The 19,700-nt window shown below is 40.1% G+C and overlaps 1 protein-coding gene across 1 annotated transcript in view; it reads right to left on the bottom strand.

The window, feature by feature from the left end:
• The window catches only part of PLXNB2 (plexin B2), a gene marked incomplete in the record, with an annotated part of 671,705 nt that overhangs the window by 282,737 nt on the left and 369,268 nt on the right, over positions 1 to 19,700 (bottom strand). Inside the window, 2 exon segments of the mRNA XM_044087338.1 lie at positions 11,594 to 11,755; positions 13,332 to 13,562. Of these exon segments, the coding sequence (XP_043943273.1) occupies positions 11,594 to 11,755; positions 13,332 to 13,562 (393 nt within the window).

The following is a 19,700-nucleotide window of genomic DNA, read 5'->3' as shown; positions in this document are numbered from 1 at the left end:
CTGCAAACCAAGTTAGTAAGCATACTTTGCAGTGTGGCTTTGATGCCCTAGAAGCATCTTGCAGGGCTGCAGTCACTGGGTCTGTACTGAGAAGCCATGCTTGGTTGAAGGAACAAATCTTGCCAGATCATGACAAATCCAAATCACTAGACGCTCCTTTAAATAAGGACTGTTTATTTGACACCAAAGCAGAAGAGGTTCTTAAAAAGATGATGGAAGAAAAAGCAAAATCTATGCAAACTGTTAAAGAATTATTAGAAGTGCAACCACATAGATTCAGTAGGCATTGGCCTTCTAAAAACTGGTCCTTTCCAGCCCCTTCCAGGCCTTCTCAGACCAAACCCAGGGGAAACAGGCCACCCAGACTACAGTCTCAGGGTATGCAGAGATCTAAACAATGGAGTGCCCCCACCTTTAAAATAGGGAGTGGTAAGCTGCCCCTTATGGAAAAAGTTTACAATGACTTGTCAATTATCCTGCCCAGCCCTGCCCAATTACTTGTGCCCCTAAGAAGAAAACTTGCCCTTCATGCAAAAAACTGGATGTCTATTACTCAGAACAGATGGGTCCTAAACAGTGTACTCCAGGGGGTACAGATTCTACTTCCATACTCTGCCAACCCCAAGCGGGTTTCTAGACCTACCTCCAAACCAGTGGGCAGAGGCTCAAAAGCAAGTATTTTCCCTGCTCAATATCAGAGCTATTCAACCTGTTCCAGTAGAACAAAGCAGGCAGGGTTTCTACTCCAGACTTTTCCTGTTGCCCATAAAAGACCACTCTTGGCACCCAATCCTGGATCTATCAACTCTCAACACCTTTCTGGTGGTCCCAAAATTCAAGATGCTTACCCTGCAACAGTTTCTCCTTATGCTAGCCAAGGATGCCTGGTTAGTCACTCTAGACTTAAAAGAAACTTATCTGCACATCCCCATAAGGGAGTCATGCAGAAAATATCTACGCTTCAGGGCAGGCTCTATGCACTATCAGTTCTCTGCACTTCCCTTTGGCTTATCTACTGCACCCAGAGTATTCACAAAGTGCCTGGCTCCAGCCATTGCATACTGCAGGCAGAGTAATATTCAAATTTTCCCATACTTGGACGACTGCTTGATTCAGGCGGACAGTCAGGAATTACTACTTCAGCACCTAGCATTTGTAAAAAGCCTTCTCACTTCATTGGGGTACGCCATCAATGAAAATAAATCACAACTGGTGCCCAGTCAAAAGACTGTATTCCTGGGAGCAAGCTTGGATGCAACTTCCCAGATGGCATTTCTCACTTCAGAAAAACAGGTCTATCTATCTGACAAACTACTTTAAACAAATGGCCACCAGAACCCAGCTATCTGCAGGGTAAATACTGCAAGCCCTAGGGTTCATGGCCTCATGTATTCTGCTAATTCCATATGCAAGACTGCATATGAGGAAACTTCAATGATAATTAAAAAGTCTTTGGTGGCAGCATTCTCAGGACCTGGAAACAGTCATTCCAATCATACCTTGAATAAGGGTAGAGTTCCTTTGGTGGGCAGAAGCATGCAACCACAACAAGGGACTGCTTTTCACTCAACTCCTTGCCGCCCAAACCCTGACAACAGATGCATCAGACTATGCATGGAGGGGTCACATGGCAGGCAAAGGCATTCGGGGCCACTGGAGCCCAGTGCAGATTTTCCTGCACATCAATCAAAAAGAGATGCTAGCTGTACAGAATGCTCTGACATCTTTCAAATACCTAATCCTTCCAGGACAACTGCTTATAAAAACAGACAACACCACAGTTACGTGGTACCTAAACACGCATGGGGGAACCCATTCTTACCCACTCTGCAGGTTAGCCATGGCCCTGTGGAACACAGCCTTGAGCAACCAAGTGCACCTACAAGCTCAATTCCTGCCAGGCAAACAAAATTCACTGGAAGATGACTTAAGCAGAAATCTCATAGACCCACACAAGTGGAAATTGGAGCCCAACACCTTCAATCTTCTGATCCAGAGGTGGGGGACACTGGAGGTGGACCTATTTGCCTCCCCCAAGAAACACCAGTTGAGCAAACTGCATCAGGAACCATCACAGCAGGGCCTGGAAGGTGGATGGCCTATCCTTTCAATGGGTAAACCTCTCGTTGTATGCCTTTCCCCTCTGCCCTTCCTCTCAAAAGTACTACTCAAGATAAAACAAGAAAGGCCAAGGGCAATACTAGCCATGCCAGCACTGGTACCCACTCTTCCGTAGTCTGACTACAGTGCCACACTGGCACGTTCACCAGACTCCTACTCTGTTGTCCCAGCAGGAGGAACAGATTTCGCATCCACAATTGCAATCCCTAAACCTTGCAGCCTGGCTTATCCCTTGAATACACCACCAGCAACCCTCGGCAAGCAGGTGCTGGACATCATTCTTGAAGCCAGAAGGCTTAATACTAGGAAATCCTATGCTGAAAAGTGGAAAAGATACTGTTCTTGGAATCAGTCTCTAGGGAAGGACACAGCAGTGCCCTCCTTACGTCTAATCCTGGATTACCTAGCAGAACTACGACACAGAGGCCTACACAGAGGCCTATACTTCTCCTCTATTAAGATTCATGCCTCTGCCATCTCAGCTCATTATAATACCGAGCCACCTCTATTCTCTTACCCTCTCATCAAACAGCTCCTGAGAGGGGCTAACAACTTAAGGCTACCTAGGAGAGCTCCCACCCCTGCCTGGGACCTTAACTTTGTACTGGAAAAGCTCACACTTCCCCCTTTTTGAACCTGATGCTTCAGCAGAGTTAAAATTCCTCTCTTGGAAAGCAGCCTTGCTTTTAGCCATAACTTCAGCAAGAAAAATGTCTGAGTTAAAGGCACTAACCCATCCTTTATGCCTAAGGTGGTGTCCAGTGTGGCTCTAAACCAATCTAACCATTTGCCAACCATCTTTCCTAACCCTCAGAATAAAGGGGAAAGGATCCTGTACTCCTTGGATGTGCACAGACAGCTCAGGTTCTACTTGATAGGACTAAACCTTTCAGAAAATCTGACCAGCTGCTAGTCAGCTTTGCTATAGGGGCCTGAGGGCAAGGCCATTTCAAAGCAAACTATTTCCAAATGGATAGCACACTGCATCCATTTCTGCGACATGCACCATGGGAAACTTACCCCACAGGGGATCAGACCACATTCCAGTAGGGCTACTTCCACCTCTACAGCATTTCTCAGGAGAGTCCCTACCAAAGGACATTCTGAAAGCTGCAACCTGGAGTTCTGTTCACACCTTCACCAAGCATTACCATTTACCAAACTTTTCAAAATCCAGGGCTGGATTTGCTACAGCAGTCTTGCAAGGCCTATTAGCCAGCCCTAACAATTCTTGACTGTCTCCACTCTTCCTCAGCTTTGGGAATCAACCCAAGTGTGATGACTGCAACAGTGAAACATGAAGAACATAGTACAGTTGTGTACATTTACCATAAATGTAGATGTTAGAGTGTATTCACTGTTGCAGTCCTGGTTTCCCTCCCTCCAGCCTCCTGGCTTTCCCTATCTACCTACCTCTCTATGGCCATTCCTAATGGCATTGGTATTTACTTTTTACTGGCGGTGTTCCCCACCATATACTAGCTTCCTATTAGGGGGCTCCTGACATTTGGGGCAGGAAAAACGGATGCAATGATGTCGGCTGCCTGTTTTATACCCCTGACGACCTCAAGTCATGGAAGAAGCGACAGCAACTGACACAGAAATCCTAAGACTCTGGTATTTGGGCTGACTGAGGGCTACCTGCAGGCAGACAACCCTAGTGTGATGACTGCAATAGTGAAAACACTCGAACATCTACATTTATGTAAGTGTACACAACCGTACTTTCTGTACTCTCCTCACTGATCTTCAGAAATATCCCGTGAATCAGGGATATTGAAGAGAAAAGTACACTGAAACAGAGGCCTGCCCATGTAGCAGAAAAAGCATCTATTTTCTAGATTCCTTCAGCTGAGGTCCTGCTGTAAAACTTCCTGAGTCGCCCATTGTTTTTGACGATGCAAAAAATGTTTATTTACAAAATATTACATAGGTTATGTTAGATTCAAGAATTTATGTTAAAAATCTGTTTGTGAGGGGGTCTGACTGTGACCTTCTCAACCTGTCTGCTACAACATTTTCCTGTGATGGGATATAAAATGTCTGAGAATTAATCCTGACTCCTCTGTTAAGTCCAAAGCTTGTACAGCCGGTCTACAAAGTATGCAAGAGAGGGAGTCCAACTGCTTGTTCACACACATCACTCTGGTGTTATGGAGAATATGCAAGATGCTGCTTGTCGAAATCTATCTGGATGCGTCTAGTGCTAGAACTACAGCCATCACCGTTACATTTAGGCTCCCCCTATTGTGTTGTCCAATAGATGTTTAGATCCTTCACATCAGCCACACCCAGTGTGATACCTAAAGAGTTTGTTGTGAAGATCGGAGTCCCTTGGCAAGCTAGAAAGGTACTCAGACTACTGAGGTGAAAGTGGCACTTCCAGCATAATATATTTGACATCTGCATTACTCAGCGATTGCTGGTCTCGATGCCATCATATTCTGAGGGTACAATTGCAGTCTCTTCACATTCAGCCTTGATAGCACGATCCTTGGGATGCAACATGCTAAACATCCTGGACAGCATAAGAGTTCCCTTGGTGTGACAGAGTCCTTCTCGACATGGTTTGGGAGGCTTGAGGGAGTAAATGGATCTTATCTTTATGCAGCAAGACCTTCAGATTCAGAGTGTCCAGCTTAGTCACAAGGGATAATACTAAACTTCCAGGGGTCAGGTGAGATTTGGTGAGGCTGAAGTAGAAACTCAGTTGGCTGCATCATGTCAGTGTGCACTTCAAGGTCTTCTGACTCTACCTGATCCATATATTAGTCATCCAGGTAAGGACAGACATGTACTGCTTTGACACTGCAAAAGGCAGTTCCTCGAGCCAAGTCATTTTCTAAGACCCTGCAGGTGTAGGTAAGGAGATGATCTAGTAGAGGTTTGCCCTGCTTAAAATTTTTGGAACTGCCTGTGCATAAATTGCAATGGAGGTGTAAAGGCAGGCCATTGAAGCTTGAGGCAGGAGAAGCAGCAGTCTTTGCAGGATAAGCATGTTGAACTTTAAAATTAAGTTTTTAATCTTGAAAAGTCTAAAGAACAAGTTTCTTGGTACCTTCCTTCCTTAGCATCAGAAATGATCTTGAGTAAACCCTGCACCCTCCTCCCTTTGTGGTGCATTTCCTATAGTTCCCCGTCTAAGAAGGTTCTCTAGCATGGTTAGAACTAAATAAGCTTGTGCTCATGGAACAGGTGGGATATCTACAACCTTTGGTCTGCTCAGGAACTGCAGTTTGTAACCATGTTGCAGAACATTCCTGGTTATCATCATCTTCTCCTCTAAAGAGAGACCAAAGTCTCTTAGGTGTGTGAAGGAGTGAGGCTGAGACCTACACAGCCTCTTATTTGTAAAGAGTGTGAAGGAGTGGGGTTCCGAGACCCACACTGCCTCTAGCTTGCAATGAGTTTGATTCTGGTTCAGGGTTAGGGAGGATTGGGGGGGTGGTTCAAGGGAGGAGAGAGGACGGACAGCTTGAGTGAGTTACAAATCTTCACCATGACTCATGGCCATGATACCCTTCCCACCATGATACCCCCCCCCAGTCTACCATTATGCACAGTTTGCCATTTTTTTCTTTTATCTTCATATATTTCCTTTCTGATTTTATTCTTCTGCTGTTTAAGAAAAAGGGACAAACTTTTGAATAGTGATTTCTGCTGAATCTTAGAATCTGTGACTGAAAATAAGTTTGTTTGACCAGCTTCATGGTCATTTTGTCCCCCAGAATCTGCTGCACTTTCTCGGGTGGTGGTTTGAAAGATGTCTTTTTTTATAGGAATGCTAAAGAGCTCTGCCATCACATGATTTGGCAGGGGCTGTGATCCTCAGCCAGGCATCTTTCTGAATCACTAACACAGGACATGACACATCCAGTGCATTGCAGCCACACGTTTGGGACTGCCTGCCCACCTAGGAACACAGGCACCATAAATCAAGCATCTCCTGCTTCAAGTCCTTGTCACTGAACCCGTCTGCCGGAGTCCCCCGCTTGTTCATTAAGAAATCCTGGATCATACGCATACCTAGCAGTTCAGGGCCCAGAAAGCTAGGATAGTAGATATACATACTTCTTTTCCAAAGTGGATCAGAATCCTACTCTCCCTGCTTTTGGGAAAGGGGTCCTTGATGAAGCCATAGATGTCTCCTGATAGAATGCATGGGCCTCACTGCTGGACCAGCCAAATGGCTTTTTGTAAGGGAACTTCTAGGAAACCTGGACAACAAAAAAGCAGTGAGATTTCCTTACAGGAGGAGGTGGAAGGGAACCTGTTTTTCAATGAAGCACTGACAAATCTGTCAGGACATTTATGACTGGAAGGACAACTATTGGTTTTGGCTGTGGCAGACACACGAATACTACATAACTCAGGTGCACCTGACAGCACATCTTCACTTCTTATTTAAAGGGACACCTGGGCCCATATAGGTCAGCACATCCACCTCTGGATACATGGTACCTGAATCCTCAGGATCAAAGCTTCTTTTCATTGAAAGAATCTCAAGAGACATGTTAGATTTCCAGTGCTGGCTGCTTGGCTTTAAGAATGCTCTAGAATAAGTCTTTGGATCTCACCCAGGTCATGGATTGGAATGACTACTTGGTTTACCTAGGCCATCAAAAACTAGTGGGTGCTTCAGCATTTTAGACCTTGGTTTCTTAATGGGGGCAACTCTAAAGGCCTCATTTAAAGGGCAGAAGACCTCAACCCATTCTCTAAGACTCTCCAGTACTACTAAGAGAGAACCGACTCTGCCTTATTTTTTCCAAGTAGAAAGCACGCATCAGCTGCAAGAAGGGGGGGGGGCTTCATAAAGACCTCCATGCAAATTGATACAACAGTTTTATTTCAGGACACACCTAAAGCCGAAGGCATGATGGCCTATAGAGGGTTTCTCTTAAGATCTCAGCTAAAACGGACTCCAAGGATGGGACCTGCAAAAGTGCCAGTCTGGTGATAGAGCCACGGAGTGTAGAAAAAACACTTAGGCTCTCAAAATGAGATCAGCTTCCCTTTTCTTCTCCACTGGGCATTTATCAGAATGCCTGTACTTCTGACAGAAAGTCTCAAAGACTCTAACGCAATGGTGGCACAGTATCAGGGATGCATCTTTTTTTTTTTTTTTTTTTAAATAATGCAGTCCCAAAGAGATGTAGGACTTCAGCAGACTGTTCTGACAGTAAGCTCTGCACCAGCCATGTCATCTTGAGGGCTTACACTCAAAAGGTCCGGGCCTCAACTGAAAATGGACATGAATCCAGTCGGACTATCCCGGTCAACAAATGTAAAATAAATACATAAATTATTAAGAACCAAAGAAACAGATGATGCTCACCACGGCCGATAAAAAACACTTTATTCAACTGCTGTCTAGTTAGCGCTTTCACGTTTTAACAACGCTTCTTCAGACTTCAAAACATTTCATAACAAAACCAGTAGTTTATAAATGAATTTAAAATAAAGTCAGCCAATAAGGATTGCTAAGCAATTAATTTATCAAACATATTAAAGCAACTGATCACAATATAGTCACATATATTCTTAAAAAAGGTTACTACATAAATAGATAGATAAAAATCATTATGCAGAATAATTATACGAGTGCAGATGAGAACACGACTTTCATGGCTGATGTCACACTCCGACTATCTGTTGTAGATAACAAGCAGTTACTAGAAAAGAAAAAAAGTTAGAACGTGATTTTAAAGATTTCCAAAATGGACAGGTTTTCTCCTGGCCGAGAGAGCATGGTACAAGGGGTATAAATCGTTCTACTAATGCTGATGATAACATCAACACTCGTGCTAGTATAGCTAATACAAATAGAATCGAGACTACACTGACTCCTGTGGAAGCTGCCACGCCCACTACATTGATGTCATCACGCGTAGAGTCATCTTCAGGCTCAGCGTCCAGCGATGCTGTTACTATAGGAAGTCAAAATTGACACGAGATGGGTGAAAATTCTTAGACGATTTTCAATGCCTCTAGCACTGGAGATGTAAAGGGTGCAAGCAGCAAGAAACCCGTTTGGGTTATAGACAGTGATACAAGACCATTGGGACTATCTCAAGACAAGCGAGTTCCCACAGCACCAGTATCTTTCCCTTTACCGATTCGTTAATCGGACAGACTGAATTGGTTGCCTCAAGGGAATATGAGGAAGAAAAAAACATTGGACAACAGGTACGAATTTCAATGGAAAATACTCAGGCCCACCCAACAGAACTAGTAGTAATATTTCTAATTATGTTTTAACTGATAGTGAAAGGTCCCTGTTGACTCGAGGACTCTCATTCATACCCGCTAAAACTGTAGACATTACTGACATTTTATTAGATATTAAGAAATTTATTAGAAATGTGAATTTAAAGATTTTATTTGGTAATAATACAGGTGAACCTAGTAATAACATTAGAAGACCTTCTAGCTTCATACCTCCATGTCATCCTTTGCTTGAAGCCTTTGAAAAAACATGTGAACGCGACTTATTTGAATTATACAGATCTAAAGTCAAACCTGAGTTTTTTAACTTAACATTTGATGAATTCTTATCAATTAAAAAGTTGCAAGATAATAGCAATATAGTAATTCGACAAGCTGATAAAGGAGGTGCCGTCATTATTTTATACCATGATATGTATTCTAACACCATGAATACTATATGCTTGATGATGATGATGATACCTATTCAGTGTTAAATAATGTGATGCTTGATAAGCTGATTAAGAATGTACATCATGAATTATATGACATGTTACTTTGTGGGTTAGTCGATGGTGATTTATATAAATATCTATTAGTTGAACATCCCCTTATTCCAACAATAAGGGGGTCTCCCTAAGATACATAAAGATTTGGAAAATCCACCTCTGAGACCCATAGTCTCAGGTGGAGGATGGCTCATGGAACCAGCCTCAATGTTTATTGAAAAACAGTTAAAACCAATAGTCAATGATTCTACTATTATACTAAAAGATACTCAACAATTTTTAGAAAGTTATGGTGCAATCTTTCTACACATGCAACAGCTAATGATGAGATATTGGTTACTTTAGAGGTAGTATCTCTATTCACTACTATCCCACATGATATTGGCATGGAATATATTAGGCTTTATTTAATTGAAAAAGGGATGTCTAGAGATATGGTTATTAAGATCTTAACCTTACTTGATTTAGTATTACACAATAATGTATTTACTTATAATACATATTATTTACAAAAGGAAGGTGTAGCAATGGGTACCCCTTGCGCCAATTCCTATGCCAACTTAGTATTGGCATATTGGGAACAAACTTATGTGACAACCAATACCCTATATAACAATAACATCATATTTTATAAACATTTTGTAGATGATGTGTTTTTTATATGGGATGATACAGTTGAGAAACTGAGTTTATTGAGTATATAAATGGTACTACGAATTTTCTAAGGTTTGAATTTAAATATTCATTGAACATGATAGATTTTTTAGATGTTCAGATTACTAAAAAAGATGGTATGGTACATTCAGAGGTGTATAGGAAATCTTGTTGGCGAAACAATATCTTACATCGTACCAGCATGCACCCTCAACACATCTATGGAAATATTGTAGATAATCAGACACTAAGGATATCTCGTCTTACAACAGATGATGAGACTTTTCTTTCCAAACAGGAGATGCTAGTAGATAATTTTCTAACAAGGGGCTATGATAAAAAAGAAGCAGAAAAGATATACCAAGTCAATAGTAGAGGTAATGGTAAACCTTATTTATATAAACATCATAGAGAGGGATCTGGAACAAGAGAAAGGAATACAACTCCTAGTGTCAATAGAATTGTTATTCTATATAGTAATGTCAATTCGAAAATCAAGGAAGTGATTAGCAAGAATTGGGGTATTATAACTATTGATGAAAGAATTTCTGAGCTAGTGGGTGATAGGCCAAGCTTCACATACAGAAACACTAAATCTTTAAAAAGGTTGTTGTGTTATGAAAACAATACAAATGTTGTTGGTTTATCTAATAGAAAAGGGACCTTTCCCTGTAGAGGCTGTAATCAATGCAACTACATGTCTGGTAAAAATATATTTGTACATCCTGCTGCAGGTATTGAACACACTTTCAACTTTTATGCGGACTGTAAATCCAGGGACTTAGTGTATTTGGCAGTATGTCAACTATGCTCATGCTTCTATGTTGGTAAAACAAAAAGAAACCTTAGAGAACGTGTGAGGGAGCATATATATGCCATTAATAGGGAAGATGAACATAATGCTTTGGCCAGACATGTTTTGAATACAGGGACAATGCATACCTTTAAGTTTAATGTACTGCAGTTAGTTTATAGAACGAATAGACTAGGCAGCATAAAGAACTACACAGAAGAATGCGAAAATAGATGGATCATTAAGCTACAGGGAAATAAAGGGCATGGCTTACATGAAAGGGTTACACTTAAGCCCGTCTTAATATCACGCCCCTATAAACACTAGTTTATATATACATTAGTACTGTATAGCTTTTTTATATTTAGCTATTTTACTAATCTGCATAATGATTTTTATCTATCTATTTATGTAGTAACCTTATTTATGTATTAACCTTTTTTAAGAATATATGTGACTATATTGTGATCTGTTGCTTTAATATGTTTGATAAATTAATTGCTTAGCAATCCTTATTGACTGACTTGATTTTAAATTCATTTATAAACTACTGTTTTTGTTATGAACTGTTTTGAAGTCTGAAGAAGCGTTGTTAAAATGTGAAAGCGCTAACTATACTACAGTTGAATAAAGTGTTTTTTATCGGCCGTGGTGAGCCTCATCTGTTTCTTTGGTTCTACGAGTATTACTTCTGAAGAGGCTCTCTGTCCAGGACTGTTTGTTTTTACTTTACATAAATTATTAAATTCATTGTGTAGGACTTGTTTACCAAACTCAGTCCAGTTATGCTTCTTCTGAAATAGCTCAGATCCAGTAACACTGACAATTACACTACACAGACTAAAGACCAGAAAAGATGTGACAAGATTTTCTTGTGAGGTGGTACTCTGAAATATCTATTAACACTCCAGACTGAAGAAACTCTGTACAGCATGCAAATGCACATAGACTTCAGCAAGAAAGATCTGAAGATGGCATCACCTATACCCTTCTTATTCCAACAAATGCCCTGACATCTGAATGGAAGGCAGCCAGTGGAGGCTGAAAGGAAGAAGGTAAGGTTCTGGAAATCAGGCCATTGTTTCAGGTTCCTACAAACAGTAATGCCACAGTAAATATTACAAGAACATGCTTGGTTCAGCTGCTTCTTGTAATATTATATTCAGTAATGCAAAGATCTGTTAATACAGTGTTTGAAATTTTACAAACAAAGCAATGTTCAGATAGTAAACAAAAATGCATCTTTCACAAAGCCATCTTCTTATACAATGAATTCTTAAATGGTTAACTAGCCAGTGTCATGACATACCTTAAACAGGGGGGTATCCTTTGTACTACTAAGAGCTTCAATGTCCTGAACGCTAAGTTCGCAAAACAAATTAGTATCAGTGAGAGTCTGTTTACTGCATCTCTTGTCTCCCACATATACCTCAGCTTCTTCTGCAGTCATTGCAGAAATGAGACCACTTCCCTAGAAAAACAGAATGTCACGGGTTTACTGAATACAATACTTAAATGAGTAATCACTTGATGTACACACTACTCCAGAAGGTAAAACTTAACATAAAATAATAACGGCATATGATGGATTTGGATACCACAGTCCTTTGTAAAACAATGGTTTATTTTTCTGAGCCAAAGAAACAATTAACCTGAAAAATTACTTCTGTGACAGCTTAAATTAATTCCGGAAATTTTCATGCCAGTCATAACACTGAAATGAAATACAATGGACTGATGCAGTTCAGATTAACTTTTTTAACCAGTTTAGAATAGTTTAGTTTGCAGAGCAAGACAGAGAAAAATATGTGATTACACAATGCACTGGTGCAGGTCATCTGACTTTTTTTTTTTCAAAAGTAATCTCAAATACTAGTATTTTTCCCTTTGCAACAAACATTTATAGACATTTGACTTGTTTTTAAGGATATATTATGGCACAACATATGCTCACAATTTACAAAGACAACATGTTTTCACAGTTTTTCTTTAGTCTTTTATGTCAAAAATTAAGTTCAGGTTAAAATGTGAAGGCAATTTTTATATAATTAAAATATAACACAATTAAGAAATTATATATTCGCATGATGACATTATAAAGCTAATGAAGTATTTAGTAGGATTCCATTTTCAGACAATGAAGAATGCAGAGATTTTCTGAACATTAACTCCAAAAATATTACAAGATACCACAATACTTGGCACTTTGCTTACAAAACTCATATGATGTCACTAACAAACATGAGCAACAGAAAAAAATGGCTAAAGAAAGAACTAGTACAACCTCAAGAAGTACAAGAAGATAAGGTAGCAAACACAGGGGAATCGCCTGGACCACCATCCACCCCAGGTGTGGATAGAACTGGCAGATGCAGTTTGGTGAACCACTGGTAAAACTGTGCAGTCTACCCTTAAGGATGAAGTCTGTCCGTGATGATTTAACTGCAATGCTGATCTCGTGCAGATAGCCATTCCCTGGAAGGAGTTACACAGGTTCAAACTGGCCAGTCTTATTGCTATAACAGATAATCCATCTCTACTTTTAAAAGACTGCACACAGCATTCTCTGGGGAAAGCTGGCCTAGCTGATGAATATGAACTTTCTAGTAGAAGGCTAAGCTCACCTACCAAAAGGTCTTTCACAATCTTAAAAAACAAAAATACAATTCTATGACAGTACATAGAACCACAAAGGTTAACAAGGGAATGTGATGGATCTGGACTTCAGCAATGTTGTTGGGAAGATTAAATTACATTTTGTTGGACCTGGACTCATTGCTGAGAGAAGACAGGGGAAGCTAGCCTTACTCAACATGTCAGATGTCACAATCAGTCTGCCTTTTCTGAAAGCAGTCATCATTTGCTCCTAGAATATTCAGGATTTCAGGAAAATACCTTGAGTGGCAATTATCTCATTCTGGTTGCAAGCAAGTATTGGTCCAGAATATGCTCATAGGACTTCCAGCTGTCCTTTTTTATTTTATAAGTTTTTCAGTTTAAAAATAACAAGAAAAATAAACAAAAACAATTAAAATAAAACAAAATACCTTAACAGTGATAACAGTGTTTCCTTGAATATTTGATTCATTATAACTCTCAAACACAGGATCAGGGTGATATATGAAGATATAGGCATTGCCTTCTGAAGGAATATCCTCACTAAAGCCATCCATGATGACATATACACGAATTCTAGACTCATATGGATTATGAGCTATGGTTGGAGAAGAAAATATAACAGTACTGTCACCATCCATACGCACAGCAGCCGTCTTCACCTGCAAGAAAAACAACAGGAATAAGGGATTTTTTTATTCATATGATATACTAAAACTCAGCATCATCTCTTACTCTAAAAATACAGTTTTAACAGCATTACTTAGTGCAATACTTACATCACATACAGGGCCAAGGATACTGAATGTTCTTCCTAATGTGTCCCAATGAGCCCTCCCATCACTCTTACTGTATGTATCCCCCAGTAACACTAGCACTGCTTCAGTGGGTTACTTCTCAAACTTATGATTTAACGGTCTTTGGGAACTTGAATGCCATTGTCTAATGTCGACATTTTCTGTTGCACACCTGGTTATTGTTTTTGTAATGTGACTGAGTTGTTTAACTTTAATGCAAGATGTAATTTATTACAAAGGCTGCTGGTTGTTGAGTAACTAGTACTTTTCTGTTACTTCTACTACTTTTAAATAGAGGGTTATTGGATCTTCGGTTAGTTTTCATCTTCCTGTGTGCTAACTGCTACTTTTCAAATAAAACTTGGCCAGGCATTCCTTTACATTTTAAGCACAGGTCTACTTCTCACAGTCTGTCAGATACAAAGATGAAAGAGAATTTCTTCAGTCAATAGCAATGTGATGCATGCTTTCCAGACCATGTATTTTCTTTCAGTCGTCTGGATGAGACATTATACCAAGGCCCCATCTGCTTGAGTTGGTGGTAGCTCATGTTAATGTAAAGGATCCCACCGCACATGTCAAATATAGTAAGGGAAGCCCCCCCGATGTCCTGGCCAAATTTCCACTAGTAGTATATACAACCTCAGATCTGTCCTGAAAAGAGGCTACCAGCCTAGAGGAACTAATTTGGTCAACCAGGATGGCTAGATAAATAGATACACAAACAGATAGATAAATAAATAAATAAAAATGTCTTAAGAACCTCTGAACATTCTGAATCTTCACCTGTGAACATTATGAATCTTCAGCTAGGTCAGTGGTAGGAATTGCATTGTTCTCTAGAAGTCTGATGAAAGACACACAGATGAATACAGCTTCCCATATACTGCTAGCTATGGTTTCCTAATAAGTAATTTTATACACATTAAGCCTTTTCTTACTTTGGCTGCAAATTGTCAGAGCGATATTTTACTTCACTATGCTTCAGTGTCGCACCACTATATTTTAGTCAAAGTTATGTACCTTCTCTAATTTGACAGTGCTATATTCACTGTCACTGTGAACTCACATCACTGAAGTACTGACTTTATTTAAAAACTGTTGGAAGTATTTTTACATCTTTAAAAAATGTAACTGTATATAACCACAGTTTACCACGCATAGGAATTTCCAAGAAAAACAGACAAAATTACTTGCCCAACACTAACCCAGTGAGACCCGCAATGAACACTAACAAGCTTAGGCAGGTGTGTCATTCAGCTAGTTACTTACCCACTGACTTGGACACCCGTTAAGAATAAGCTAAATAAGTTGGTCTATCATGCCTTGGGGGGTAGTGCCAAATGCTTTAGTATCACTGAAAACTACCAAGTCCATTCAGACCCTCTGCCAATGCCATCACTGTGTCTTCAAAGAAATGCCACCAGATAAAGCAGAGGATCTTCCCTTAATAAAGCATGTTTTTCTATAACCATAAGGTGACCATGGTCTCTTAGGACATGCTCTGTTATGCATTCTAGAAGTTGTCAGGGAATAAAAGCGAGGCTGACTGGATGTACTCATTCCCTTATAAATGATGACTAATAAAACCTGAAGTCACAATTTTGAAGAATATTATCACATTACAAAGACGTTAGTAGGCTATATTTTACAGTATGTAGAACACTGATTATTCTGCCAGGTCACACAATGTTATGGTTCGTACATTTTTAAAATGCTGTCACTATCATTTCATGTTATGGCTTCAGGGTAAACAATAGTATGATTCCTTGAAGTTGGTGCAACATTTACAAGAACATCTATTAAATGAGGATCAAATACTATTGTTTATTCAAAGTTGCTGTTTCCCTTTGAATTTTCTGATGTAACTGAAGGGCACTTTGACATTTAATTTAGATGGTAGCATAGTTTGGGATTAGTGCAGTGTGCTGAAGACTAGCCTAAAAATTTCAACATGTTATGGCGAACTACATAAGACTCGTATGTTTACTCATTAAGTTCAGCTTGAATCTTCATGACTTCAAAGACGTCAGGCCTACCTGTCAAGATCTGCTTAAGTTCTTTATAATTTATATTCAGTAATGTTGTCAACCCATCTTAGTCTCCACCACCTCCTTTCTCTTTTGCCATCAATCCTTCCTAATATCAGTGTTCCTTCTGCTGAAAATAGTCATCACATTACGTAAACAAGATATTCTAGTTTTAGTATCAGACCCTCTGGTGAATAGTCTGGGGTTTATTTCCTCACTTGGTTAAAAAGCATTGCTCTTCCACCACACCAACCTTGCTTGTACAGTCCAGCATTTGCAGCTGCATGTTATTACTGGGAAAACCATAGCTTTCACTACATGGGCTTTTTTCCCCTTAAAAAATAACTGACTTTCCTGATTCTGTGGGCAGAACTCTTAATATGTGTAGTGCATACACTGAGTTCCTATCTCTGATTTTTGTAAAGACAACAAAAACCAGCTGAGTCATTTAGACTATTTTGAAAACAACCCAACCTTTATGTTTAAGCCCCCATAGTGAATAAACTGATTATGCCTTATTTGGGTCTCCTGTCCAGGTACCTAGGTTGTACTTGAATAGGACCTTTGAGGAGCTCTGGTTTACATGAATAGGGAGTCTGTTCCAGAGAAGTGGCAGTCTCAGGGAAACATATCTGTCTCTCTAGCATGATCTGTTAATACCACAAACTAGGTTGAGATCCCTACAGCAAGCAACTCTTCACCCATCTGACTTGCGGATGCGCAGCATTTCCATTAGGGCAGGGCTGGACGTTGCCTTACAGGCCAGGCACCAGTCACCTCTCAGCAGCCTATAAGATACAGAGCAAAGTGACAGGGCTTTTAGCCTGTCCACAAAGGTCATGGTTTGGAGTCCCTGTATTTTCTTAGTGAGGAATCTCTGAGGTTTCTCCAGCTGCTGCAGGTGTCTGGTTGAGGTACATGCAAAAAAGGGTGCATTATACTCTATTAGTGGTTTGATGAGAGTCGAGTACAGTGGCGTTATAACATCCCTTGACCTGGATGCTATGCCCTTGCTTATGAGGTGCACTACATAGAAACCTTTCTTTACCACTCTGAAAACTTGGTGGTCAAACTTCAGATTGCTATCAACCTGTTTTCCCAAGTCTCGCACGAACGGGTTGGAACTCAGGGGGAGGGGTACTACCAATACTGCTATTTGTAGGGAATTCAAATTTGCAAAGGGAATAACAATGCATGTTTTTGCTGACTTCCCATAAGGTATTAATATGCATTTTTTGACAATGGGTTTTAAGTTGTGGCTTTTCACCGGTCATCTGTCTGTGTTAGACCTTCCCATAAGATGCTAGTAATTTTGAAGATTTCAACGGTTGCTTCTAGCTTGTAATCTTCAGCAAACTTGATAAGCCAGAAGCCCTTGATATTGGCCTTAATGTCTGAAAAACAGATGCCAAAAAGGAACGGCCCAGTACAGAGCAATGGGGGGACTCCATTGATAACAGGCCTCTCTGTGGAGGTGGTCTCTGCAATCCTAACTTCCTTGGTCTAAGTCTGTGAGCAAGCTGGCTAAACAGTGAGTTACATAAGGGTTTATGCCCAACTTTGTGACTTTGTTTACAATGCTCGAGTAGGGTATTCTATCAAATGCCCCAGCTAAGTTAAGGTAGGCAGTGTGCATAATTTTGTCCTCAACCACTGCCTTGGTGACTTTCTCAAACTCTACTAGGCTCAGTAGGCATGACCTGCCTTTGACGAACCCAAATTGGGTTGGGTCCAGTGTCTGAAGGTTTCATATAATGTTAGTCACTTCCATGACTGTTCTTTCCATGGCTTTGCATGAGGCTAATCAGACTAATGGGTCTGTAGTACCTGGAATCCGCTGAGGGTCTGCCTTTGTGCAGAGGGATGACCACTGCAGTCTTCCACTGCCATGGCACAAAGCCTTTGTGGAGGCTGTGGTTGAATAGTAATGCCAGTAGCACTAACCGGTCATATTTCAGTCCAGGGGCGGCTTATGGTACATGACTGCTGGGCTGCAGCCCCTGAGCGTTCTCATAAAAAAAAGTTTAATTAGTAATTTTTACACACTAGTAGCAGTCAGAACTGCAAACTAGTGTGTAAAGTTGAAGATGAGATGCTACGAGGAAGTCTGAGCAGCAGACATTCATGCTAGAGTTCTTATTAAAAATATATATATATATATATATATATCTTTTAGATGATGGACTGTTTTTAAAACAGTCTGCATTGGGAAGACTGCAGGCATCAACAACGAAGATGTCCAGAAGTGTTTGCAGTTTTAACCACAGGAAACAGGAAGCAGACAGGACTGTTCATTCAGCAGCTTGTCATGTAATCTATGTGACGTGGTTGCTGATTGGTTGCTACTCTCGTGCTTCCCGTGCTTTAACATAGTTAAGTTGTGAGGGATGGTGTTGAGCGTGGAGAGAAGGATGAGAGAGGAGCAAGCAAAAAGTGCAAACATTAAAATTCTGAATAAAATCAATTTGATTTAAACACTTTATTAGAAGCCAGAGAAGGTTTAAGGTGAAAGAAGCCAAGGAAGGCTATTTTTAAATTAACACCCCCCCCCCCCCAAAAAAAAAAAACATTAAGTTCCCAGTTTTTTTTTTCTGGCCAACCAGCTATAATTTTTTTCCTGACATTCTAAGACAGGAGGCTGACAGGGTGGCTGATTCTGCAGTGAGCTGGTTGTTTTGTGGGATGTTTGTGATGTTTTGCTAACAATATCCTGATATGGTCAACCAGATCCTAGTAAGTGGTCTATGTGCTTTGGGGGCTGTTGAAGACTTTGTTTTTTTTTTTTTTTTTTGGCAATATTCTGGCAGGGTTAACCAGATACCAGGGAGGCAATGTGGTTTGAAACTTGCTGATGACTTTCTTTTTTTAATACAACACACTGGTAGGGTAAACCAAACACTTGTGGTCTGTTTTGGGAGCTATTGACGACATTTTTTTTTAAATATAATACTCTGGCAGGAGTCAAAGAGATACTAGGTATGCACAGTGTGTTCTTGGGGGGGGGGGGTTATTTGTGGATTATATGTTTTTTTAACCTAATATGTTTTTGCAGGGTCAAGATAACACTTGACAAATCATCCTAATGTTTATTGTTGAAACAAACTCTACTCTTGCATGAATTAAGTCTGTATGGGTGAACTGAAGTAAGATCACGTGCAAGTTTTTGGCTATGTGAAGTGAAATAAATACAGAAATGTAACAGTGGTCTTCTATCTTCATTATTTCAAACCTTGTAGGCTCAAAGCAGATTCTCTGGGTACGCATTTGGGATGGGGGCAATATGTATGTGCAAATGGAATGACTGGAGTTCGGGCTTGCTTTGCAAGAGTAATGTGCATTTCAGTGAAGTAAGACAGACCACAAGCTCTGAACTCACTATTGTTTATGTGAAATAAACAAATACTTACCTTAATGACAGTGTTGTTTCTTCTGTTGCTGTTTTTGTTTCTAACATCAAAAGATCAAATCAGAGACTCTGGGTGGGGTAGGCAACAGAGACCGGGGCTGTGTGTGAATGAAACAGCTGGCCCTGCTATTTACTGTTGTTCTAATTCCAGCTTTACAAAACTGTAATACCATTCTATCTGTAATTTAAGATGAATACAATATAATTAGCAAGTTTATGAGTAATCCTTACTGTATATTTCATACTTGTTCATCTATATACTGAATGTTTATTTAGAAGTGTTTCTAATATGTTGGAGCTTTTCTCCCTGGACATATGCTGTAAAGGTTTTTTTTTTTTCCTGACTAAACCGGTTGCAGAAACCAGAGTAAATAAAATGAAATGTGTACTTGGCTGGCATACGCAAGTTGCGGCTAACGTTCGTCAACAAAATGAAACTAATGCAAGTATGCAACCAAATTGTTACTATTATTTCAACTTGATCCTGACAGGGTAAAAAGCAGCTACTTTAGTTACATAATGGGGTGTCTGTGAATGAAATGAGTTGACTAGCCTTGCTGTTTACTG

The sequence above is a fragment of the Protopterus annectens genome, chromosome 11.part0 (assembly GCF_019279795.1).
Source record: "Protopterus annectens isolate FY-2018-M chromosome 11.part0, PAN1.0, whole genome shotgun sequence".
Classification (NCBI taxonomy): domain Eukaryota; kingdom Metazoa; phylum Chordata; order Ceratodontiformes; family Protopteridae; genus Protopterus; species Protopterus annectens.
The sequence above is the reverse complement of the archived record's forward strand: the minus strand, read 5'-3'. Positions and strand labels throughout refer to the sequence as shown.